At 46.8% G+C, this 26649-nt stretch overlaps 1 protein-coding gene across 3 annotated transcripts in view; it reads left to right on the forward strand.

The window, feature by feature from the left end:
• Window positions 1-212: 212 nt before the first annotated feature.
• The window catches only part of COLQ (collagen like tail subunit of asymmetric acetylcholinesterase), a 53881-nt gene continuing 27444 nt past the window's right edge, over window positions 213-26649 (forward strand). Inside the window, exons 1-5 of one of the 3 annotated variants that reach the window (XM_049766142.1) lie at window positions 213-318; window positions 22258-22370; window positions 23265-23366; window positions 26007-26051; window positions 26334-26360. In XM_049766142.1, coding sequence (XP_049622099.1) covers window positions 213-318; window positions 22258-22370; window positions 23265-23366; window positions 26007-26051; window positions 26334-26360 — 393 coding nt within the window. Of the gene's footprint in view, window positions 319-17342; window positions 17440-22257; window positions 22371-23264; window positions 23367-26006; window positions 26052-26333; window positions 26361-26649 lie in introns of those variants that run through there. The other 2 variants (XM_049766145.1, XM_049766143.1) reach the window with 2 other exon arrangements.

Here is a 26649-nt window from a genome sequence, read left to right on the forward strand (position 1 = left end):
TTTAATGGGAAATGGTTGGCATTCTTTCTTGGTAAAGGCATGGGGGGAGAGAGAGAGAGGAGAGAGAGGAGAGAGAGGAGAAAGAGAGAGAGAGACACACACACAGGCACAGAGATCAAGAGAGAGAGAGCAGCAGTAGCAAACAGCAGTGAGGAAGACAAGCACAGAGCAGAAATAAGTGATTCCTGGATAGTCGCCAGAGCCTGACCAGTATGGTTGTTCTGAATCCAGTGACTCTTGGAATTTGCCTTCAGCTTTTCTTCCGCTTCCTCTCATCTCAGCCTACTTTCATCAACAGCGTTCTTCCAATTTCTGCAGGTAACAGGCTCACTACAGCTCCCCTTTTCTTCTGTCTGTTGGGGCAGGGGGAGGAAGGAAGATTCCTTTGCCATTTGTCCCGCTTCTTCCTGGCTCTTTCCTCCTGTTCTTCTCCTGCTGGTAGGACTCTGGAAGGGCACAGGGTCCTCCTAGGAGTCCCTTCTCTTCCAGCTCCAAGCCAGAGACCCTTAGGAAAATAGGTTCTGCCTCCCCCACACTCTCTCCTATTGGGTTGTATGATTTTATTTTGGAATAAGATTTCAGGGAGCTGGGGAGAGACAGGGTGAGGGCTGAGGTTTCTATAAATATATCCCTGACCTCTTCAGAGTGTGTGAGCGTGTGTGTGTGTGTGTGTGTGTGTGTGTGTGTGTGTGTGTGTGTGTGTGTGTGTGTGTTGGAGTGTTGGAGTAAACACTCCTCTTTCCATGTTGGGACTTGAAGGGGATTAAAGTGATTTTCTGAGGTGCTAGGAATCTCCATGTCACTTCAGAACCAGCTCCCCTAGCCTATCTGCCCTTGAGCGATGCTTTCCTGGGCTGGAAAGAACCTCTCTTGTCCTCAGAGGTGGCAGATGGAAGTTCAGTAAGAAAGGAACTTTCAGGAGAGGTGGAAAAAAAGAAGTGTTCAGAATGACCACTAAGTCCGGGAGTTTGGGGTGTCTGCTGGGTATGGTCATGGGGGGAGGGGGCAGTGTAAGACAGAACTTTCAAAGTTTCCTAAGGGCACTAATCACTGTCCTTGTCCTATCTGACCTAGAGAGAGGAAGTATTGAGTTACTGACACACCCGGGGCCTGTGGAAAACTTTCTGTGGGAGGGCAGGTGTTTCCAAAAGTCTGGAGACAGGCAGCCCGTCAGTCGAAGCCCCCTTCAGCCCACCTTACCCCATTCTGGTTTGTGCCAATTAAAGCCAATTCTCAAGTGCCCTCCACTCTGGGCCTTTTGGCTCCAGTCTCTGAGGTGGTGGCATGCCCAACTCCAAGCCAGCTCTGAGCCAGCAGGTCTGAGTGTAGCCAGGCCCTTTCCATTCATAAAAACAGCTCCTGGCTCAGTTTAGGGCCCTGGGGAAAGGACCAGGGGAAGGGTGTAGAGTTATTTATAGAGAGGTGAGGAACTGAAAGAGGAGGGAACTGAGGGGGGGCTGGGAAAGATGAGAGGAAAAGATGCAACCCCCAAAGTAAAACAGAGCAGGAGGCTGCTTCAGAGAGCAAATAATCTTGGTTCGCCAAGTGAAGGGGATTTGGACATTAATTTGGTCAATCTTCTGGTGGTTCTTAACTTTTTGGTTCATAGATCTCTTTGAGAATTTGTAGTAGCTTTGGGACTAGAGAAAACTTGAACTTCTGGTCCCAGCCCTGCTCTGGCAGACTAGCATCTGGGAGACAGGCCAAAGCTACTTGCACCATAGACGCAAAGGAAGCCTCTGTCTAGACTGAGGCATCACAAAGGTCAAAGATGTGACATGTCAGATAAGGCCTGGTATACAGGAGAGGCACAAGTCTTTGGTGAGGGAATGAAGGAGTAAAATTTCTGCTCTAACTATATACTGGGGTTTGTTCTCATTGGTCCATTTGAGCAGAACTCGTTAATGTGTTAGTGTGATAAGAATCTTTGAGTTTTTTTATTTGTTTTGTTTTGGGGCCACAGTCGGTGACACTCAGGGGTTACCCTTGGCTATGCATTCAGAAATTGCTCCTGGCTTGGGGGACCATATGGGATGCCTGGGGATTGAACCGCAGTTCGTCCTAGATCAGCTTGTGAAAGACAAATGCCCTACCGCTTGCACCACTGCTCTGACCCCAAGAACCTTTGAGTTTCTTTGAACCTTTTGCCCTCTTGAGACCCTAGGCCCAGCTTAGAGGTGTGATTCTTAGGGAAGATATATGAGCAGATTGAATGACCCAGAACAGGAGCAGGGAAAATAAAAGGCAAATCAGATGGTTCCATGAAAAGAACTGGACAGAGGAGATATAGAGCTATGGTGGGATGGAGGGAGACATTAAGGATTATGAAGACTGACCATAGAAGCTGTTTCCTTCCATGTGCTTTAAAGGTTAGAGAAGGAATGGAATGAGTGTATCTTGAGGAAACACAGGGACTATTCTCAGAATAGCAGCTCTGAAAAATTTGAACATGGAGAACCTCTAAAAGGATTTAGGGATCTTCCCTGATTTCTCTCCTTCTGTTCACCTACATCTCAGCCAGGCCTCCCATTGACCCAACCTCACTGCAAACCAAAATGGGGACAACCAATGCTGCAGTGGGGTGTCCAGACTTTAGGTTATACAGCTATGAAATAATGAGTCCATACAACCATAAAGTGCTAAATCCAGATCTCCTGGTTGTTCTCCATCTGTGTGGCAATCGTATGGATAGAACAGCAGTTAGGACCATATGCCTTGCATGGCCTTGCCTCAGTTTTATACCAGGAACTACATGACTATTGAGCTTCTTGGTGTTCCAGCACCATAGGGTGTAAAATAAAAGCCACAATTTGTGAGATCACCCCACACACCGTATCTCCAGCCCCAAGCGGATAGGTTTAAAGAAGCAGGGTAGTGGCAAGACAGTCAGGAAAGGATGATCATGGCATAGGTTGCTTTTTGCTTTGTGGTCTGCTTGAGCCAAAAGCCAGAACTGCCTCTTTCTTTATTAACCCAATTTCATACATCAGGAGGGGGAAGGTTGAGTAATCCAGGTAGGCTTTTACAAATCAAAAAAGAGATTTTCAGGAAATAAGAAGAGGGAGAACACCTTTGTTTTGGGGGTAATAGCTGGGTGCCATCTTACAATTCCACCCTTTCTGTTTAAAACAAAACAAAAATTTTTTTAGAAAGGCTACACGTTACACAGTCTCTTTACAACAAAGAAACAAGATCACAAAATGAAGAAAGAAAAGTCTGTCCATCAAATGGTGCTAGAGAAAGTGGATAGTCATATGCAAAAGAACATTAGACTATGTTCTCACAGCAGGCTCAAAAGTTTAACTCAGAGCAAATAAAGACTTAGACATTAGACCCAACTCTAGGAAATCGACTGAAGGAAATAGGCATGGACTCTATTGCTGTCAGGAGTGTCCTCCCTGCTTTCATGCCATTGGCAAAGAAAATAAAAGCAGCCAACAAATGGGATGACATCAAATTAAAAGGCATCTGTACTGTGAAAGAAACTATAATTAAAGATTAAAAAAAAAGAAAGGCTACAAGTTTTGTTTTTCTGTTCTCTGCCAGAGGCTGAAACTCCAGATCAGACCTTATAAAAGTAGTTGTTATTTTGCATAGGCACATTAAAAATTGGCTGTAAACGTGTCCAAGGTCAGCTTGTGCATACATATTCTCAAAACAATTACCTTTTTCCATATCTGTGTCTTATGCACATAACAATTTTTTTCACAGACTTCTCTGAGCATAAACATTAATCATTTCTGCAGATACACTTAATTTGGAAATTCTTTTGTGTGTGTGTGTGTGTGTGTGTGTGTGTGTGTGTGTGGTTTTTGGGTCACACCCGGCAGTATTCAGGGGTTATTCCTGGCTCCAGGCTCAGAAATTGCTGCTGGCAGGCACTGGGGACCATATGGGATGCTGGGATTCTAACCGATCACCTCCTGCATGAAAGGCAAACGCCTAACCTCCATGCTATCTCTCTGGACCCTAATTTGGAAATTCTTAAACATTCTTACACTGAACACTGTAATATGAGTCTATAACATCCAAGTTTCTTTTCTATAAACTTCCCTAAACAAAATCACAAGAACATTTCTGCAGATATATATACAGTTTGAAAGTAAGTCTGCTAAAATATTTTTATAATGTAATAAATTATACTGTAATAAGAGTCTATAGTATTCAAGTTTCTTTTTATTGACTTCTGTGAACAAAGATATTAGAGCATTTTTGCACACATAATTTGAGAATAAGTGTTGTGTATGTAAACATTTCCATGGGATTATTATGTTACTGATCCTACCATGATTGGTGATTGTGCCCTACCCTAAGGTGTGACCTGGCATTCTGCTCCCACCCAGGGTGGTACCTGATTCGGATGTATAAAAGCAATGGTCTGTGGAAGGCAGGGCCTTTGGCTTCAGCCTTATCCATGGAATAAAGCTGATATCTTCAGAAGCCTGACAGCCTGTTAGCTTTATATCCACCACATTCACCTCAGAACTGCCAGCTGTACAGGGTGGCAGATGAGTGCTCTGAGCTGGAGGAGAAAGAACTCATCCTCCATCCCTCCATCAGTCAGTCCCATCAAGGGCTGACTTGTAACAGCCTTACCCTGGCTCTGTGCTCAAGGATTATTCCTGGCAGAGCTGGGAGGGATATAGGTGGTTCTGGGGATCAAACTCAGATTGGCTGCAGGAGAGGCAAGCATCCTGCTTGTTGCATTAAGCCCTTTGGATGAACTTGGATGGAGGTGGATGGTGATGGAGGCCTTTCTCCTCCAGCTCAGGACCATGTGTATCCACCTCCTGTTGAGCTGGCGGTTCTGAGGTGATCGCGGCGGGTAGAAAACTCACATGCAGGCAGGCTTCAGGAAATATCAGCTTTATTTGCCCTGGCCAACATGTGTGGCCTATAATAACCATTTACGCTGGATTCCTATTCAGTCCTGCATTGTACCTTTTCCCTCAGAGATCTCCTCCTGCTTCCTCCTCCATCCTGCATCCATGCAAATTCTCCCTTTTGCCCAAGGCCAAATCTTTTTGTTACCTACCAAAGACCCCTCCCAGAAATGGGAGGTCTTTCTTATAGGGAAGGTTACACAGAAATAAGGAGGGGTGGGGTTACACTGCCCATTGTACCATCTCTCTAGCCTTTCTTTGAATTCTTTTTCTTCTATTCTACCCTATCTTCTCCTCAGGATAACAACAACCCTAAGCGCTTAGCAAGAAGCTGAGAATTACTTTATACTAGTGAGTGCACAACTTGCCAGGGAGCAGGTACTCCTTTCTTTGGAAGGAATTTGCATTTTGGCATGGGTTAAAGAACAAAACTGAAGGATGCACTGATATAATAAACTTCAACCAGGGTATTGGGAGAGGAAGTGGAGAATCACAGACAGTAGATACAAGGCTGGGGCCATGAGAATGGCATTTCACAGACATGCTTTACGTGCTGGGAGTCAATCCACCTGTACCCAGATTCGTGACTCTCCTAAGAGACGATTACCCTGGGGAACCAGAAATACAAGGACAAATAGATGAGTGGATCCTAATCCAGATTTATAGAACAGGACCCCTTAAATATTTTCCACTATCAACCCTGATTCCCCTGAAAAATGCAACCAAGATGAGCAATACCGGAAACCTCAGATTCATGGTTTCGCTAATGTTGATTGAATATATGCCCTGGCAAATTCATAATTCTTTTACCCATGGCCAAATCCAGTTACATGCCTCCCTCTGGTAGGGATCTACAATTTCAGAAGCTGAGTTGTAGAGTAACACCAGGTGGAAGGCTGTGAATGCTGCCTGGTTGCTGGAACATTCTGCCAATTGCAGGGATAGGAAGACGTGCAGGAATTTTGAATCACATTTGGTGCCCAGCACCGTGTCCTGATAATCAGAAGCCAGATAGGTCAATGTTTGGCAACGTTTATTTGTATCTTATCTTGATCAACATTTTTAATAATTCATAACGTACTTCCCAGCCACCTTCCACATTTTCTCTTAATTCAATCAAAGAGAACTCTTAAGTGAAGAAAGCTCCCCAGATTTCTGCTTTACTCTATCATCTCTGAAGCCATCAGCTCCTCTCTAGCTCAGATACAGTAAAAGGCAGGTGTGAGAGAAGGCAGACACTCCTCCATACTCGGGGATTCAGTACGTTCACAAGTCTCAGTGTACCACCACTGATGCCATCCAAACCCAAATGTAACACCAGAATGAACTAACAACCTTCCAGCATCAGTGAGTCATCAGAAGAGCCAGAGTACTGTCTTGGTTTTGAACAAGAGTTCTCTATATACTCTATATTATTATTGAAGTTGGTTGTAGGTATGATGTCCCCCAACCATTCATTTTCACAGTTAGCCTGCGACCTGATCTTCACAGCATCCCACCATGAGTTGTCCTGGCTTAGAGCCCTGAAGTTTTGGGAAGGCCCCATGAGCGCAAGCCTCATGTTCCTCAGGGGTGAAATGATATGATCTTCAAATCCAAGGAGTGCTGTGAGAATTTGTTTACATGCAGCAAACATTTGGGTGGGGGGCAAATGGAGGTCAGTGTCCATGCCTAGGTCAGGGCATGTGTGAGGCCCTGGGTTTGATTCAGGGCACTCTAACACAAACATACAAATGAAAACTCACAGTGAGATGTTCACTCCCAAATCAGACAAATCTGGAAGCCTTCATTCCCAGCCTAGTGGAGGGATTGGGAAGCTAGACCTACATTATAGACCAAGCAAACCTTCTCCAAGCACAGTCTGGTTATGATACCTTTCCCCCTCTGCCTCATCCCACAGTAGTTTCACAATATTGCTGTTTGTGTTCACAATGTCGCCATTTGTGCCCTGATTCCTCTCCCCGGCCATCTCCCCACTACAACCCCCCTCTTGGAAACAAACATTCTGAGGCACCATCTAATTGTCAGGGTTGAATTCTAGGTGAGGACTTTCAGACCCTCAAGTCACAACTTGGGCAGAAGGGCCAAATAAGAAAGAGCAGAGGATGCCATCAGTCAGGGTTCAAATCCAGACCAGGGGGTCAGGCAAGCAATTTTCTTTTCCTGTACTCAGTGTACCCACTTCTACAAGTAGGCTTGAACTCAGAGAGCCATTGTGAGAACTAAGTGAGTTTGAAACATAGAGTGTGCCAGGAGGCAGGTGAAAATTGCTTTTCTCATCACTCCTTCTAGAACTTTCCAGTGGTCTTACATACATGGCTTTCCTAAGATCATTTGTCAGGAAGCAAAGAGCAATCCTAGCCTGAATTTCTGGTTCCTACTGCCCAATGAGGTAAAAGCAAAACAAAGTTGACCTCTGTCCCTTTTGTACCCCTTTGGCAACCACTGAAGAAGTGCCACTATGGCTGCTGGAGGTGTCAGCAGCCAAATGACTTAAAAATACTCCTGGCCCTCATCCATCTCCGGCCCCTGGAGCATTTAGCTCCATTCAAGCCTGCACGTAGGTCTCCTCAGCAACCAACAAAAGCACAAACCTGGGGCGTGTTTTGGGGAGCTGGCAACAGCTGAACGAGAGGCCTCCTGGCTGCTAAAGGCTTTGCACTGAGAACCAGCTGGGGTCCGAAAGCAGCGAGGAAGGGAGGGAAGAAGACAGCCATAACGTCACCGTCACCATTGCTCCCATCCATACCTCCATACCCTTTGCCAAGCCATCAGCCTGGCTTCTTGGACCTATTTCTGAGCGAAGCCCCAGGAAGCCCTGATGCTCTCCAGCTATACGCTGTGGTTCTTTTTTGGAACACATGACCCGGGTGGACCTAACATGATGACTTCACAGAGGCCTAGAAGGCATCAAAATGCTGCTCATCACCAGGGAAACCAACTGTTCCTGTGAGGGGCCTGAGGGGGACAGAAAAGGGGTGTTCCCATAGAAAATGTTTCTGACAGAACCAAATCACTCTCTGATATGGTTTCACAGGGGGTGGGCTAGGATCTAACTGGGGCTTCTCAAATTCTCCGTGGCCATCTAGAAACCAAATCCTCAGTAATTGAACTTCGAGCTCAGAATCTAGGGGGCTCCAAGAAAAGAGATCATGACTGCTTTCTTCCTCTAGATCTTGAGAAAGTTGGTAATGGGGCCAGCAGAGTTTCTCTCCGATGTTCTCACAGGGAACCATGTAGATTTGGGGGCCAAACACCTTTGCTCTCTTCACTTACCCACAGACAGGAGGCTCCTGAGTAACGGGCTCAGGAAATGCTTTTTCTGGAACATAGGATGTAAATGGTTTCTTTCCTTTTTCTTCAATTACTGCCTAGAGGTGAGAACTGTCTGTGTGGCAGGCTCAGAGCTGGACTGTCCATCCTGTCCAGATCTGACCAGAAGGGAAGAGGTATGGACACTAGTCCTAGCTTTGGAGAATGAAGCTTCTGAGTAACTTCTTATAGAGGTCTCATAGCTGAGACCCTGAGGTAAATTCAGGAAATCTGGGCTGTTGCTCTGAATCCACTACTAGTGTCCGGCATCTGTGGTGGGAGGTGACCCAAACAGCCACCAATTCTCTGAAAGAGACTTGTTTTCTCATCACTTCAACCAGAGGGTGACCAGATTTCAGGAATACATCATGTTATTTATTGAGACATCTGTGTGAGAACAGAACAGTTCAGACAGGGAGACAGTTGGACTGGGCTCAGGCCCTAACCTGACTGATCACTGGGCATTTGTTTGACACAGTTTATTTACTTTTCAAATGGACAAAATGTGGACAATTTTTAAGGCGATTGTTAAGAAGTGCAGCCTGCCTCAAGGTGCTCAGTACAGATTGCTAATTCCCCCCCCAAATGTTTTATTATTTCATCCCCCCTTTCCTCTTTCATTGGTGTTTTTTCAATAAAAGGAATCACACACACTTGGTTGGAGTCACACTGGGAGTCACTTCTCAGGGTCAAATGTCTCTCATTGTAGCATGTATACATACATGTATCTAATGACCCGTGGTGCTTATCACACATGTGCTGGATATGATGCTCTCACATCTAGCCTACTCCAGGTGCTTGCCCAATATCTCTGCTTTGTTTTGATCCACATCCCCAGCTGAGGGGCAACCAGAAATTGTCTCTAGAACTAGGAATATCAGACAGAAGAAATGCCAGGCACAGACACTGCTGGGATTGCAATTATCTCACTTGCTGGTACTGGGCATTAAAATAGTGGCCTTATGCTTGCAAGGCAGGCGCTTTACCTTGAGCCATTCCCCAGCTCCTACTATAGGCAACTATTGTGATGATAGATGCTTACAAGTTACATAAAGGTTGTTGGAGCAATGGTTTTGTTTTCAGTCTCAAAGCATGGTAAGGCTGATTTTGTCTGTAAAACTCTGTTGCAGGATTGGAGAGACAGTACAGCGAGAAGGATACTTGCCTTGCATGTGGCAGACTTAGGTTCGACCCCCAATATCCCAGATGATCCCCTAAGCCTCTCCAGGAGTGATCCTTGAGCGCAGAGCCAGGAGTAATGCCTGAGCTCTGCCAGGTGTGCCCCAAAATCCTTCAACAAAAAATAAAATAAAATAAAAAGCTGTTGGACACTGAGCAGCAGTTGGGAATTGAGAGCTGAGAAGATTGAGGGGATTTCCAGAAGGGTGGACACCCACAGCTATAATTCTGGAAAAGGCCTGAGGGTCAGTTTGCCAGCTCTATCAGATTGGAGAGCTAATACAGCAAATAAGGCATTTACCTTGCCTACAGACATCTTAGGTTCCTCTTGGCACCAATATAGTCCTATAAGCACCACTAGATGAGACTACTGAGCGATCCAGGAGTAAGCCCTGAACACTACAGGGTATGGCACCTCAAAAGCCCTAAACAAACCTCTTTCTATGGCTCAGCTCAAAAGGATCAGCCCAGAGCAAACTTTGTGGAATTGGGCCTGAGTCTCTCAGTGACACCAGTAGGAATGTCCATGCCAGTTGGGCAGCTGGGAACACCCAAGAACATGGCATCTCTTATCCCCTCCTGCAATGGGCCCTCACTCAATAAATACTAAAAGAGGAGGAAGAGGTGGGGACTCAAGGGAGAGGGCTCATGAGCACTGTGGGCTCGAGTCTCACATGTGGACTGAGCTAAAATGTCACTGTGGAAAACTGGAAACCAAGCCTGAAAATTCAACATCTTTCCAATTGGCCTTGCTGCTCGGCAGGTGTTGGAAATATCCCTCTGCTCAGATCCAGCATGGCCAGAAGTTTCACCCCTGACCTAGACCCAAGTCTCCCAAGTAACTAAAAACATGGCCTCTCCAGTCAGGTTGAAGCAAAACCTTTCATAGCCCTGGCTAAATTATGCAGGCTGCTGTAATTGAATTCTGAGCCAAGCGCAGCCAGCCACAGAGAAGCTTCCTGATGTTCCTGGGCCCTTAATAACATTGTCTCCTCCTTCCTCTCTATTTACCACATGCTATTTGGTCAAATTAGAACTGGAACTCTAAAAGCAGATGCCTTCCTTCAGATAAGGGCCAAAATAAATTCCTTTATGGGAGGCAAGAGCAATGGGCTGTCTCCCTGCATCTCTCTGCACCATCAGACCAGTCACTTTTGATCTATGATGCACGAGAAATTTATGATTGACCCCCCCAAAGAGACCCTTTATGCTTCTTCACAGGGGTCTCAAACTCATGGCCCACGAGCCGCAAAGAGCTCTTCATACAACATTTTGTCCCCTGCCCTAGAGGAATCTTTTTTTGCTTTGTTTTGTTTTAGTTGTTTGGGTCACACCTCCCCAATGTTCAAGGCTTACTACTGACTTTGCACTCAAGGAACACCCCAACTTTGCCTCGTGCAGCCCCCAGGTAAATTGAGTTTGAGACCCCTGTAAGGTCAGGCCCAGGGTGACCAGAGAAGAATCCACTCACATCCTGTGGGGTTCAGATAGTTATTAGCTGCTTCAGATGTGCTAATGAAAGTTGCAGCTCCTCTATGGCTAGCTGGTACCCTAATTCCATGCAGTTCCTGGGGGTCTCCAGGTATCTATCAACAAGAATGTTGGACTAAGACACCCCCTCCGACCTTATTGTTATGAAGGTATCTTCTGTGTCTCTAAGCATCATGTAACATTTAAACAATTGGATTGGCGATAGTGGGTCACACTTGGCAGTGTTCAGGGCTTTGATTTTAGGGTTCACTCCTGGAAGGTGTGGGGGATAACAAGGGATATGGGGGACTGAGCCCATGTTGGCCTCATGCAAGGTAAATGTTTACTATCTCTCCACCCTAATTTTGTTGTTGTTGTTGTTGTTGTTGTTTTGGGTCACACCTGGCAGCGCTCAGGGGCTACTCCTGCCCCCGGCTGGCTCGGGAAACCATATGGGATGCTGGGATTTGAACCACCGGTTTTCTGCAGGCAAGGCAAACAAACGCCTTACCTCCAAGCCATCTCTCCAGCCCCCTAAATTAAAATTTTTAATGATTTAAGAAAAAATACCTTCAGCATAAAAATGGAGATAATAGTCTTGGGAATATGAAAATGGCCTGGGAGGTGTGATTGAATTGTACCTCCTAAAGGGTCTGGTAAATTTCCAACCATCACCTGGCAGTGATACCTAAAGGGAGATGAGGCCTGTAGAGAGGTGGTTCAGGGTGGCCTCTCATCCAATCTGACTGGACTCCCTCTAAAAGGATGCTGTGAGGACATGTGGAATCCAGGGCCAAGGCCATATGAGGACACAGAGCAGACAGCCGTCTGAAAACCAGGGAAAGAACTTTGGAAAGAACCAAAACTCTGAGCCTACAAACTTGGCTCTTTGGCTTCCAGAGCTATGAAAAACAACTAGTTCTTGCTGAAGTCTGTGGTACCTGTTCATTTGGACTTGTTTTAGGAACACAGTCAGCAGTGTTTAGGTCTTACTCCTGGCTCTAAACTCAGGGATTACTCTTGGTGGGCTGGGAGTACCATATGGGATGCTTAAAATTGAACTCCAATCTGCCACATGCAAGTCAAATACTATATTACCTGCTCTTATATGGCTTCTGCTCTGTGGTACCTACCTGTTCTAGAAGGCCCCATGAACACAGAGACATCCCCCCTCCACACACACACATGAATTCTGTGGCATTTTCTTCACTTGCTTCCCTCTTTACCTCATACTTTTTTGTTTTGTTGTGCTTTGGTTTAGGGGTCATACCAGGGGCTCTCAGGAGCCACCCCTGTCTCTGAGCTTAGAGACCATACCTGAAGTTACTCAGGGAAACAGAGGTGGTGCTGGGATTTGAACCCAGATCATGAAGCAATCTCATGCTAGGCATGCACCCTGTATTTTGTACTTTCTCTCCAACCCTACCTTTGTTTTTGATGGACTCAAGAGGAAGTAGCAAATTTGTGGCCCTCTTTGAGGAGTCCAAGACCGACCAGCAAAGTTGGAACTCTTTGATGGAGAATGGCAAGCCCACTTGTAATATGCTGCCTGGCTTAGTCAGCAAACTAAGGCTCAGCAGAACTCCCTGATGCATCATGGGAAAGTGGACTGGAAATACTTGGGGAAGGGCTTGGGATAAGATATGGCCTCTTTACTGGCCGAGACCACGCCGCCATTTGTCTGCGTGTTGGCAACTGATCCTCTCTGACAGTGCAGAGATTGTGTGATTAAGAAAACACCCAGAAGTCTCCAGGGTCAGCCAGCTGGTATACCTTAGGTATACCCACAGATCTGACTCTGCTCTGAAAATGAGCATGATCCTCATCGATAATAAGGCAGACCTGGTAGGGGTGGAGTGAGACTCAAGAAGGATCTAGAATACTAGTGAACTCTTACCTGGGGCAGGTGCCTCTCTACCCAATCAGGGGTAATTGTACAGAGAAGACAACACACGTGGGACATGACCCATTTATTGAGGTGAGCATTTCCCCCAAAACAGGCTTGGCATCGAGTTAAAGCATTCATCATTTCAGTGGCCGACTCTGTTTTGGTCCCTGAGCACAGAGACAGGAGTAACTTCTGAGCAACATTGACTATAATCCAAACACTTTAAATAAAATAATGAACTGGATAGAATTAAAAAAATATCTTTATTTAAGCACCATGATTACAAACATGTTGTAGCTGGGTTTCAGTTATTAAAAAACAGAACAACTCCTTCACCAATGCAACCTTCCCACCACCAATGTCCCCCATCTCCTTCTTTCCCCACTAAAACCACACTCTAAGGATAGAGGCAGAAGTCAGGTCTGAATTCAAGTTGAGGGTCTTAGCAAATGTGGTCACAGTGTCTTTGTCAGAGTTGGGGAGAAGTCACACCCTCCACCCTGCTTCTCAGCCTGCCCAGGTCTGGGGATGTGGCAGAGGAGGACTGCCTTGGGCTATGCCCTGAAGCCTGCAGGTGCTCTGGGTATAGAAACTGAGTTCTGGGCCTTCCTCCTGTCTGTGTGGCAGAGGAAAGGCAGGAACAACATTCACTATAGGGGCATAGCCCTAGAGCAAGCCTGCATGGCAGCTGCAAGGACATCACCTCCTGGCACGGTGTCTGGGGAGGCACTGTTCCAGAAGTGGTCCCCTGTTCTGCTTGATAAATACCAGAGCTGCCATAAAGGCACAACCCTGTGAATCTGACACCTTTAGACAGCTGCAGGAAGGCCCTGGAAACTTGTATTATGAATTAGATTTTGTGGACAGCTCTGCTGTTGCTGAGCTGGTGCCCAAGCCAAAGAACCTGAGGGAATGGAGCATGACCAGAGGGCCTGGATTTCTGGACTGGGAGCAGGAGGTGGGAGAGAGAGAGAGAGAGAGAGAGAGAGAGAGAGAGAGAGAGAGAGAGAGAGAGAGAGAGAGAGAGAGAGAGGGAGGGAGGGAGGGAGGGAGGGAGAGAGGGAGAGGGAGAGAGAGAGAGATAGGGAGGGAGGGAGGGAGAGAGAGGGAGAGAGAGAGAGAGAGAGAGAGAGAGAGAGAGAGAGAGAGAGAGAGAGAGAGAGAGAGAGAAGCCTCTTCTAGCCCCTCTCAGGGCCCTTAAGATGGTGCATGCATGTGTCATACAAAAACCTAGTAGGAACTAGACTTGGTAAGGGCTCAGCACTCACCTAGCCTGATGTTTTCAGTTTTCATTTAGGGAAGCCCAAACTTATAGAGGGAGTTGACTGTCTCAGTCTTCACAGCAAGTCACGGACAATGCCAAGCTACATACAAGACCTGGATTCCAGGCAGGCATGCTTGACTGGATGGTGATGGTTCAAATCAGTCCAGTGGGGTGGGGATATGGTTGGAATGATGGAGCATGCACCTGGCATGTAAAAATCTCGAGTCCTATCTCAGCAGTGTCTAATCCCCTAGCTCTGTCAAGATTTTTGTTGGCGTTTGTTTTAATTATTTTGATTATAACACCATGATTTGCCAAGTTGTTAATAATAATATAGTTGTTTTAGGGATTCCAACACTAATTCTACCTACCACTGTCAGGTTTTAATGCTGCTGGCTTCCAAGCATTTGGGGGGTGGGTGACAAGCATATAAAAACAAATAAACAGCACAGTAGAGCTGGCAAGATAGTACAGGAGGTAGTTTGCTGCTAACTCCTATTTGGAACTTGGCATGATAGGATCCCCCAATGCATGACAGGAGTAAGCCCTGAGTAGAGCTGGTTGTGTACCCCCACATAACTCTCCTCCCTCCAAAAGAAACAAAAGAAGGTGAATGTATGTATAATACCTAAAGACATTCAATTGCTAGTATTTGGAGAGGCAGAGAATAAGACAGTGAAAGAATGAGATGAAGGTGAAGAAAAGAGGCACAGCAAGAGAGAAGTAGAAAGAGATGCCTAAACAGTGTCCTCAGGCTCAAAACAGAGACTCAGAGTTCTGCAGATGGGGCAGGTCATGCCAATCACACAGTCCAGCTATCCTTCATGTGCACCATCACATATTAAGGACAGCTGACTGGTTGATGTACATAAACTCTTTGGGAAATGTCTGAAGCCAAATGGTAATGATACAGATGAATTTAGTGTTAAAGGTAGCAAGAGATTTAGATTTCCCAAGAGTTTTTAAAATGGTCTCTAAGAAAGAGAGAACTATGGGAATATGACCCAGCACCAGGGGCTTAGGAAAAGATGGCCCAGACAGTATTTCTGCAACAGTCTGATATTCGGTCACACCCTTGCATTCTTTCTCAGAGAATCTGTGTTTCTGAGAAGAAAGGAAACTTTTATAGGGAAGGATCAGAGAGGACCCCTGGTTTTTCATGCCTCCCACCCATTATCAGCAAATCTCTGTATTTCAAAGCTAAACTCTATTGCTGCCTCTTTCAAGAAGCTTTTCATGATTTCTCACATATACCTGCCCCCAAGCAGTCTTGTGTTACCCTTCTGTAAATCCCTATAAATATCCCAGTCCCTAGTTGTTAACCACCTCTATTTTCTACCTGGAACAAAATATATTTATGAAAAAAGGCCCGAAAAGTTCACCATTTATCCTTGAAATCCCAAAGGCTCTGCTCCTCAAAACAAGCTGCGAAGTGGAGTCCAGCTAGTCCTCCTCACAGAGGAGAGAGCTGTGGTGCAAAGGGACAAGTTTTCTCAATGTCATATTGGCAGGAAATGACAAAACCAGGATCTCCAGCCCAAGTTTCCCTGACCCATGGGTCACTTCACATAGCTGGTATTCATTGTGTTTCTGAAAGAATGAAGTCCTGAGTGAATTAATGAGATGTCCTTTCTCCTCTCCCTCTTCCACACCCTTCCTAGTGGTTGTTGTGGAGCTCACTGGGGAAGCACAACCCTAGATGCAGTGCTCATGCCTCTTTTCACTGTAGTTGTGGTGCTCACACACCTCTAAATGTACAGCCAGAAATGGTTGGAAGCACTACAGATGGCAGTGCTGCCAGGATCATGCTTGGCGTATGTGTTGGCATCCCCATGGAACCCATGATCTTATGCTGCTCGCAAGGCAGGCACCTTGGTTACTAGTCATCTCCCAGCCTCAAAGAGTCTTTCTCTGGTGAGTTATAGAACAGGCATGAGTCAACTATTGTCCGTGTAGGGGCTCCTTTAGCTGCCTCTTATTTTTGTAACACACCATGTTCATCCCTTTGTGTAATGTCAGTGTCTACAACAATTTTCTGCTACAACAATTGGCTTACGTTGCCACACGTGGCCCATGGGGCTAAATTATTTACTGACTACTTTTCCCAAAAGCTTTTTTACTTTACCTGCAGCTATACCTCTGCATATTCTTTGAAACAAACAAAAACAGTGTTTACTACTAAGTTCTAGTCATCTTGGCTTTTGCCATCTAGAAAAATATAGTGAGTGTGTGGGCACACTCATGCCTCTACTGTGTCAAATAGATGTAAACATGGAGTCAATACCTGACACTTTTGTATGTTAGTTAATTAATTTTGCTTTTGGGTGCACATGGGATTTAAGAATAATAAAAGACAGTCTTGTAATAATACCCAGAGACAATAGAGATGAGGGCTGGAAGAACCTACTTATGATATGAAGCTTACCATATGCTGAGTGTAGTTAAAGAAATAACTACAGTAACTACAGTAACAACTATCATGACAATGGTAGGGAGAGAAGTAGAATGCCTCTCTTGAATACAGGCAAGGTGTTGGAGAGGAAGGAGATGGGGGCATTGATGGTGGGAAGGTTGCACTGGTGAAGGGGGGGGGTGTTCTTTTTTATAACCGAGACCCAACTACAAACATGTTTGTAATCATGATGCTTAAATAAATATATTCTTTAAAAAAAGAGAAAGTAAAAAAGAATTACCCCTGGCAGTCCTGTGAGATGGAGATTGGACCCAGGCCAGGCACATGCAAGGCAAACGCTGTACCTGCTCCAGCCCTACTTTCTTATTTTATAGACAGTCTGCTTCTCAAAAAGTTAGTCCCCATGAGCCCTGGGGAAATAAACATCTGTACAGTTCTCCTTCCCCCTGCCCCTCAAATTTTATTGGCACCACTGGGACAGTTGCTGGGCAAGCCAAGACCCTTAGCAACCAAAATCTTCCCTGCAGCACCGCAGGTCCTCAAGAACGCTGCGGTGGGGGTTGACTTTGAAGTTTTCCAGAACATATTGACAAGGCAATTTTGGAGCCAAATGCAAAGCAGCCTGTTGGGTGGATTACACTCTACACTCCACTTCCTCACGCCTTGCAGGGTCCCTCTTAGAAGCCTGGGGGTGGGCTGGAGCACAGAGCCTCACCTCCTTTCCTGGACTGAGAGCTGCTTCCAGCTAGCAGAGATCAGAGCAGAGCTGTCCACCGGTTCCTGCTCCCGGAGCTCAGGACTGGCCACTGGACCCTTGGCATCTGCTATTGAAGCCACACCAAAGCCAGGATTGGCCAACTCCCACCCCAGTGCCTGGCAGGCCTGGGGGCGTGACGAATCGCAGCCTGTCTCCAGCGTGTGCTCTCCGCCAGTCCGCCTTAGGCCTGGCCCACGATGACGGCCCCATCACTCAGCCTAAGTCATCTGCTCACCGTTTCTGCGCTCCTCTATTACTCAGCTTGCTGCTTGGGTGAGTTTGTGTGTGTGTGTGTGTGTGTGTGTGTGTGTGTGTGTGTGTGTGTGTGTGTGTGTGTGTGTGTAAATATATATTTACAAATATATATGCACTGTTCGGGATGAAGCAGAACGTGGATTTGGTCTCAGAGCTTTTTAGCAGTGTTTAACTCTCAAATCTCTTAGATGGTTTGAGAATTGCAGCAGCGAGTGATCTTATACTGAATTGGTGGGGCCCATGACATGCACATGTGTGCGTCTGTGTGGTGCGCATTTGCAGGTACCTGTTTCGTGCCCTTAACTTGGAGGGAGGTGGCAGATTGGCAGCTGTTATCTTTGTGGTTTTGCAGGGACTTCATGTTTTGTGATCTGGAGAAGGGGCATGTTGAGAGCTTTCCCGTTATCTCCAGGCTGGTAGGTTTGGCTTTCACTCAGGGGACTAAAAGTTTTCTTTGCAGGTGGTATTGTACTCACCTGCCACCCACTCCTGGTCTTGGTACTTCAGGAGCAGTTTGTGAGATGACCAGCTGCAGTCTAAGCTCTTTCAGAAAAGTTCAAATGCCTTCTCTGTGGAGGGTACAGCCTCGCGAAGGGTTCTGTGTGCAGGGTCCTAGGAGAGCGAAATATGGGACTTAAGCAACTCTCTGGACCAAGCGGTAGTTTTGAGAGCATCATAAATGCAGAACTATTGCTTCTGGTCAGGACACTTGATGACACACTGAACATGAGCCTGGTCCCTCTCCCCTTCTGCTCATCCATGATGTTCCAGCTCCATGGCCCATGGATGGGAAAGACCAAAGTAGGAAGGTGGAAAGAAGAAGCTATAGAGCTTTCCACCTGCAGGGGCAAGTGCAGGGTAGTTTGAGAGTGCCAAGACCTTCCCCAGGGAGCAGAGGCTGGTGTTTGTAGCACTTTCCTTGGAGACTTCCAATGTCACATTTGCTTGATGGTATGGGGAGAGACTCTGCAGGTAGTTTTGGTGGGTGCAGGACGTAATGGGCATGAAAACATGGTGCTCCTTTCTCTCTGAAGGGGCTTAGATATTGGGCCAGGCTTTTTGTGGTCAGCTGAGGAAACTGAGTTTCAGACAGAAGCATTGATTTGTCACAACATGCAAATAGACTCACACTCAGAATCCAGCCCTCTCCCTCCCCCAGTACCAAGAGGCAGCGAATCACTTTCCAAGAACTCACTGGTGGGTGTGGAGGCCCAAAGTCAAAGCAGCAGATTCCTCAAACATCCACCAAAGTCTGTGTCACAGTCATGCAAAATGCTTTTTACAGGGCCAGAGCAATAGCAGAGTGGGTAGGGTGCTTGCCTTACATGCAGTTGGCTGAGTTTGATTCCAGGCACCCACCACATAAGGTCCCCTGATCTCTACCAGGAGTGATCCCTAAAAGCAGAGTCAGGAGTAAGATCTGCCTGAGCACTTCCAGGTGTGACCCCCTAAAAAACAACCTCAAACAAAACGATTTCTGTATCCTGAAGTTTGGGGCCTGATCCTGAAGGTCTTTGAGAATCAGATTTTCTAGGCAGCTGGAAATGAAAATGTACAACCAAATGCTGCACATACAGACATACACGAACACACAGATGCATTCTCACACACATACATACATGCACATATACTCATTGCTTCCATTACAGCAGAGTTAGTTGGGACTTTGCAGGCTGCATCTCAGCTACAAGGCACCCAAGCCAGCAGAGCAGAGGCCCAAGAGGGAGACTCACAGTCCACTCTCTGATGGCACCAAAATAGACATGTGAAGTCCTGGCTTAGTTGTCTGGGAGGGAGGGGGGGGGAAAGCTGTCCCCAAACACATCCACCTGATGGAAATATTCTGAGCCGGAATGAGCCGTAAATAAACTAGACGGTGCTAAAAACAAACATCTCCGGGGAGGGGCGGGTAGAAATAGATGAACTTCACCTGCTGAAGATGAAGTAGGTCAAGGGAGAAGTGGGGAGCCGAATTGGGGAGGGGGAACCCAAGGCAGATGCTTCAGAGGGTGAGACAACAAATGAGCTTTGGCCCCTGCTGTTGCCAGGAGAAAATAAGAGAAGCAATTGCTGTAAGTGGTCCAGGATCCGTCCTCTGGGGTGACCCTCCCAGCATGGGGCAAACACTGGATCCACAGATGGTGAGGTAGAGTGAGTGGCTAGTGGGTGGTTGAGCATGGGGACTTACCAGATCATGCTCACAGGTGCTCATGGTTGGGGGCAAGTCTGGAACAGATGCAGCTATCTGCAGAGGCCAGGAGAGCTGCTCTGGGCCCCAACCAAGGGGGTCAACCCACTGAATATGCCCAAGGCTTGAGGGATGCTCAGAAGTCAGCCTGCTGTTGGCTTCCTCTGATTTTTAGAAAGAAACTTGGAGAAACTAGAAGAGACCCAGCCTTGGCATTCCTGTGCAATCATGTAGTTTTGAGACTGAGAAAGCAAAAGCTGCTTGGAAACACCAGAGAGTGTCTGCCAGAGCCACTGGGCTATGGGTAGGGGCTTGGAGCGCTGGTCAAACAATGGAGAGTTTCATGAAAGAACATGGAGCCAGCACTCCACCCCTACCATACCATGCCAGATTTAGACAGAAGACCAGCATCTTACCATGAAGATGGCCAAGTAATCCCTTCATTCCCATGAGTCTGAGGGACAGCTGAGGCTTGAGTGACCACAGGCTTCGAAAAACACATGACTTCTTTTATTTCTATTTTTTGTCTCCCTTTGTGCTCATTGGTATGACCAGGAGTGGCAAGCCTTTGGCCACAGAGTTCACCTGCTTTTGAGCAGGAGTGGTCACACACTCTGTTGAGGTGCCTGAGGGACAGCACACATCCTGAGCTGGCCTCAGGAATTGCACTCAGCACGAGTGATGCTCAGGATCCAGCTCTAGGCCTTCTGTCTTTGGGGTAGGAGTTCTAGCCTGCAGCTCCAGACCTATTGGTTCAATGTTAGTCTCACTCTGGTCTACTCTGTTAGGAAATATTCAGGCTGTCGCTCCTATTATAGCTGCCATCTTGAACAGAGCTAGACCTAGTATCCTAGTTTCTCCCAACATCAGCACACAAAATCCCCAATTCTAGAATGAATCCTTTTCCCAGGATGCTTCCAAGGCCCCTTCCTGGCATGATTTCTTCCTAACTATTCCACCTCAGTAAGCACTCCTGGGTTCAGTGCAGGCAGGTTACTGCTAGGCTTTGACAGGATTCGTGGCCTAGGTCCTTCAGGGAGTCCCAAGCTTCCTCCTTAGCCTCCACCCAAGTCTTCACACAGGCAGCCATGGGAGTTGGAGCTGGAGGGCTGAGGCCAGAGGATAGTCTGGGTTGAAGCCTGGCTCTACAGAAATTCAGATGCAAGTCTCAACCTCTTGGTTTCAATGTCTTCACCTGTAAAATGGGACTGATGATGATCACAAGACATAACTCTCAGGTCATGATAGGTGAAGGTATTTCTATTTATTTATTTAATTATTTATTTATTGGCTTTGAGGTCCCACCCAGTAGTGCTCAGAGGCTACTCCTGGCTCTGTGTTGGGATGGGTGGGTGGGGGTCATTTCTGGTGTTAGAAGACTGGGCAAACAGCATGGCTAAACATTAGCTCCTGGGAAGGAGATCAGGCCCAGAGCCTGCTGTAAAGAGCCTGTTCATGTTCTGAGTTCAGACACTGGTGTCAGGTGGTATGAACATCCCATCCTGGGACCAACACTCTTCAGTGTTAGGGAGTAAATAGCGACTGATTTGAGCATTTGGGAATATTACTGCTGTGACTCTCTAGGTAGGTAAATATGGGATTTCGGTTTTTGCCTATTTTCAACTCCTGAAGCCCTTGTCTACCAGCTTTCCAAAAAGCCAGTTGGTCCTCCCACTGCAATATCTGAGGGTCCTGGTTATTTTTGGTTCAATACTCATAACTTTCCCTTCTTTTTTTTTTTCTATGGAGGGTGTGAATGGGGTGAGCCCATAGTTAAGATGTGAGTCAAAATTTAGTCACACAGTGGAAACATAGAGACATTGCTCTCTGGCAACTACCAACCATACATACCTGTGTGGCTTCCCCCACACACTGTGTTGAGTGAAAGAAGTCAGGCCAGAGACAAGCATCCAGGTTGTGTTGGTTCCATCTTACATAACATTCAAAAAAGGACCAGTGAGTCCCCAGGGTTAGCAGTCAGGATGATGGATGAGAAGGAGTGGAAACAGGATGTGTGTGTGTGTGTGTGTGTGTGTGTGTGTGTGTGTTTTGATGTGTTTGTGTGTGTTTCTGTTTATCTGTGTTGTGACCTAAATGCTGGCTTCTAGGGTATGTTCACTCTGTGCCCTTCTTCTGGTCAAACACTTTGGGTGCTGCACAGGTAGGCAAAATAAGATGCTTTGGCGGTTACAAGGAAGTTGGGGCTTGGGTCTGTGCACCAGCTTATCAAACCCATGTACCCCAAACAGTGTAAATTTAGACCCAAATATGGGTTAGAAAGAAGGTTCTAGGTCCTGCAGAAAGCAATTTTTTCTTCACACAACCTCACTTCTGTGAACCAACATGACTTGTGGCTATGCTCCATTGCTTGGGGGCAGAACACGAATCTGCCTGAACTTTTCAAAGTGACTAGTTGGGGTCTGAAGGAGGAGACACGAGCTTTCTAGCTGTCACAGGGCAAGGTTTGTCTGCTGGTATTTTTGAATCCTCTCATTCAGTCAAGGACCTTGAGGCTTAAGTAGCCAGCAGGAGGTGAGGTCACAAGTGAGATTCTGGAGCTGGAAGTGTAGGTAGTAGCAGACTCTCCTGGGCATAGTGGGTACTAGAGGCCCTTTGCAAATGAATAAGCAGAGGATTTCTCTGAACAGCCCTTCCTGGCCAGGATCAGAAGAAGCGGAGCAGCCCCAAAGCCTGCTGCCTTCTGACGCCCCCACCACCCCCCTTGTTCCCACCACCATTCTTCAGAGAGGGCCGCAATCTGGTGAGTGTCAAGGGGGATTGTATAAAGATGAAAATAGGGGCCAGAGAGATAGCACGGAGGTAAGGCATTTGCTTTGCATGCAGAGAGTGGTTCGAATCCCGGCACCCCATGTGGTTCCCTGAGCACTGCCGGATGTGACCCAAAAACCAAAAAACCAAAAAAACAAAAAACAAAAAACAAAACAAAAAAAAAAGGAAATAGGACTCCTTGGAACTCACCTCAGAGCCCCAGTCACTTCTAGAATATTCTCAGAAGGAATCTGTCCTTTGCCTTAATGCCATAAGCTGGGACCTGGACTATGAATGCTTTGAAGGTTCTGGCCTGTCTCCTTCCTCAGGTTTGAACCAGGTTGGTGACTCAAGGGTAGGGCCCATTCCAGGCATATGAGGCCCTAGGTTTGACCCCTATAGCTATAGAAATGAAGACACACATAAATAAATAACACACTTATCTCACTCTATAGACTTAGGAAAAATTTACAGAAAAACAAGGTCACGGTTTCAATCATTTTAATCCAAGATGCCTGTTGAAGTGATCTTCTTGGAGGGTGTATTGGGTGGTAGGAAATATTTATTGACATTTTCATAGCTTTATGGATTGTGGCCACCAGCATATGGAAAGTGTAAGTGTGGCAGATGTTGGTGACTGGCCCTTGGTTGGTTTCTAAGGGACAATCCTGTTTAGGATATCAGGTCTGGAAACCCCAGCGATCAGTGTGGGTGTCATCTACTCAAGTCATGTGGAGGAGAGAGCAGGAGCTGATAACCAGCAGAATGCCTTCTTGGGGGGTATCAGGGAGCCATTGACCAAGAGAACAGGCCAGTGTCCACCAGGGTGATACTCCTCCTCTGTTCCCTAAGTCTGACTATGATTTTGTGTTGCTTTGCTTTGGAGCTTCTCTCCCCAGACCTGAAGAACCTCATCCTGAAACTTGAGAGTACACAGAGCCCATGTGTGCATGGATCGCTCAGCTCCCCTGGACCCCCTGGCCCCCAGGTGGGTGCTCTGTCCCCTCTGCTGCCTTCTCCTGGGGCAGGGAAGCCCCTTTGAACATGCTTTGAACTTCCTCCCCACCTGCTTACTTTCAGTTCAGTGCCTCAAAACATGGTTGCTCCTTTGATTGATATTCTTAATTTCCTCTTAATGCCATAGGAATAATCACGATCTTTTTGGACTGGCCTTGAGAGAGAGATGTCCACATGAGGCTACCTAGATGGATTTGATTGTTATTATAATGATCAATTTTTGTTGTTGCTGTTGTTCACACTTAATGATGCTCAAGGGTTACTTCGGCTTTGCATTCAGGAATCACTCTGGCTATGCTAGGGATCATTTGGGAAACCAAGGTGTAGAGTCTGGGTTGGACACATGCAAAGCAAATACCCTACTTGCTGTGCTATCGCTACAGTTCTATAAACATTTTTTAAACTTTGTTTATTATTTATTTATTGATTTATTGATTTGAGGCCACACCCAGCGGTGCTCAGGGGCTACTCTTAGCTCAGCATTCAGAAATCGCCCCTGGAAGGCTGAGGAACCATATGGAATATGCCAGGAATTGAATCGGGTCCCTCCTGGGTTGGCTGCATGCAAGGCCTTACTGCTGTGCTATCTCTCTGGTCCCCGTTCTATAAACTTTTGATGAGAATGGTTGACCCTTTGTGAACTCTGACCTCCGTTAGGGATGCCTTTGTTCAGGACAGAAAAATGAATATGTAGAGACTCGGGGCCCAGCTGCCCTTTCTACATCAAAGCTAAAGGGAATAGCCAAAGGTATGAGAAAGGTTCTACAGCACCCTGAGTTCACTTCAGAGCCCTGACCCTGAGATCCTCAGCAACCTGACCTTCCTGGATGAGGACTCCATCATTGGGTAGAACCTTGGTGGCAGAAAATATGCATTGTATGACTGAAACTTAATCATGAATAACTTTGTACCTGTGTATCTCATGGTGATTTAAAGAATTTATTTATTAAAAAACATTCCTTGGAGAGCTGCAGAAGCCTGGTTCCTAGAGACTGGATCCCTAAGATGATACTTTAAATGGTCTGTGATGGGCCTGGGGCTTAGGGTCTTTGTTTAGTTGATCATATCTAGCTGTGTTTAGGACTTACTCCTGACTCAGGGCTCAGGAGCATTGTGGCAAGTCTTAGCTAGACCATATGGGGTGCTAGGATCTAACTGTGTCAACAACAACAAGACAAGTGTCTTACCTTCTGTACTCCAGGCCTAGTCTTAGGGTGGGGATCCCCTGGGAAGGAGGCTGCCTGACAAGTCTCCCTAAGATCTGTCCCAGATGGACTCTAAGTGTAGGAACATAGAGGTTTAAAGGATTTTCTCCCCTCTGCTGCACAGGGAAATTCAACAAACAGGCAGCCCATGGAGCACTTCAGACGCATCAGCTGTGTGTTGGCTGTGGGTTTGGGCATTGAGCATGACCCCCTGGACTGTGGTTAGCATCCCTCCTGCGGGGCAGTACATGCAGTCTTTCTCTTCCACTTTTAAAAATTAAAAATTAAGGGCCAGAGCGATAGCACAGCGGTAGGGCATTTGCCTTGCACATGGCCAACCCAGGATGGACCCAAGTTTAATCTCCGGCATGGCATCCCATATGGTCCCCTGAGCCTGCCAGGAGTGATTCCTGAGCACAGAGCCCAAAGTCACTCTTGAGCACCGCTGAGTGTAGCCCAAAAACAAAAAATAGAAAAGGAATCAGCCCTGAGTACTGCCTGGTGTGGCCCCCAAAACCAAAATAAATAAATAAATAAATTTGAGGGTAGTAACTTTGCTTTATAGCATATGTTTCAGATGTGGGGGGTTGCAGTTCAGGCTATGTCTGCAGAACAACATAACTAAGTCTACTTTCATCGATAAATACAAACCCATTACGCATTTTTGCCAGTCCTGAGTTCCTTCCACTCTGGGAAACACTCGTCCTTTTTTTGTTACCTGCTCACACTCCTCAAGCTGTACCTGGGGACTACTCTGGGTGGTAGTTGGTCAATAGAATCATGTGGGGTCATTAATCAGGCCCAGTGATGCTGGGGATCTCCAGGACCACATCCGGTGGTGCCCAGAGGCCAGTAGTGTTGGGTGGAACTAAGGTCTTGAGCCCCCTGATTCCAGGCTATCTCCCTAGCCCCTGCATTCTTCACATTCTTAAAAAGCACATTTTGGTGCCTGTCGTGGAACTCCTAAGTGGCCAGCTGTTCCTACATCCCTTCCCATAGGCTTACCTGGGAAGCCTAGTGAGAGGAGATAAAAATTAGAACTGGTGGTGAAACAGCTGGTTCTCACAAACAGTACTTTTCCAGACTCATTAGCTGCTCCCCAAAACATTGAACATTTCAGGGAAATGAGGGTCTGTGTGTGTTAGGAAGGGATGAGCATTGGGGAACCCCTATGTACCATCAGAGTTACCTCATCTCAGAAATGCTGAGAGAGCCAAAAGAGGAAAAACTGTGAGAAGCATTTGGGGATAATGATGTGGAGTGGATGGCATTCCCAGGCCCTTAGTCTCATGGATCAATGCTGCAGGAAGGCCTAGGACAAAGCACCCCCTCCCACACCACCCCTACCTTGCAGTCCTGCCTCAGTTTGACTTCTGTGCTCTCCACTTCTTACCATGGTTGTGTAGGGTCCACCTGGCCTTCCTGGCAAGACAGGACTAAAAGGAGAAAAGGTAGGTGCCTCAACTTTCTTCAACCTCTTCTTGTTTGGGGACTTTGAGCATGTTCCTGGGGGATGCCAGGGAGTTCTCTGCACCAGGGAGGGGCAAACCCAGGTTTCCCAGATGCCTGAGCTGCAGTGCTGGGATTGCCAGCAGTGCTGCCTGGAAGTTATGGGGAAACCCCAGCCTCCCACACCCCAGGCTGCTGCCCAATTGCCGCCCCCTACTCAGCCCTCTGCTTCCAGAACATCTGTTCCTGAGCAGCCTCCGCTGACCTGTCTTCTCCACTCACAGGGGGAGCTCGGCCGGCCCGGGAGGAAGGTAGGGTACTCTCATATCTGTGTGTGGGTAAAAGTACATGAGAGTTTGGGGAAGTCCATAGATTGCCCCCAAATATAGCCTGTCTGCAGAGACCAACAGTGAGCCTCAGTCGAATGTCCCAAGCCTTAAACCTTTTCTCCTTGTCACCCCACAGAGACCAAATTCCTCAAATGCCCCAACCATGCAGCATGGGATGACACCAACCATTCCTTGAATGAAACTGCTTAAGAGCCTGAGCACCCAGAAACCAAAAGGCTTGTCTTAGGGAGCCAGCTGTAGTCAGTGGGGT

This window comes from Suncus etruscus, chromosome 20, assembly GCF_024139225.1.
Source record: "Suncus etruscus isolate mSunEtr1 chromosome 20, mSunEtr1.pri.cur, whole genome shotgun sequence".
NCBI classification, from domain to species: Eukaryota; Metazoa; Chordata; class Mammalia; order Eulipotyphla; family Soricidae; genus Suncus; species Suncus etruscus.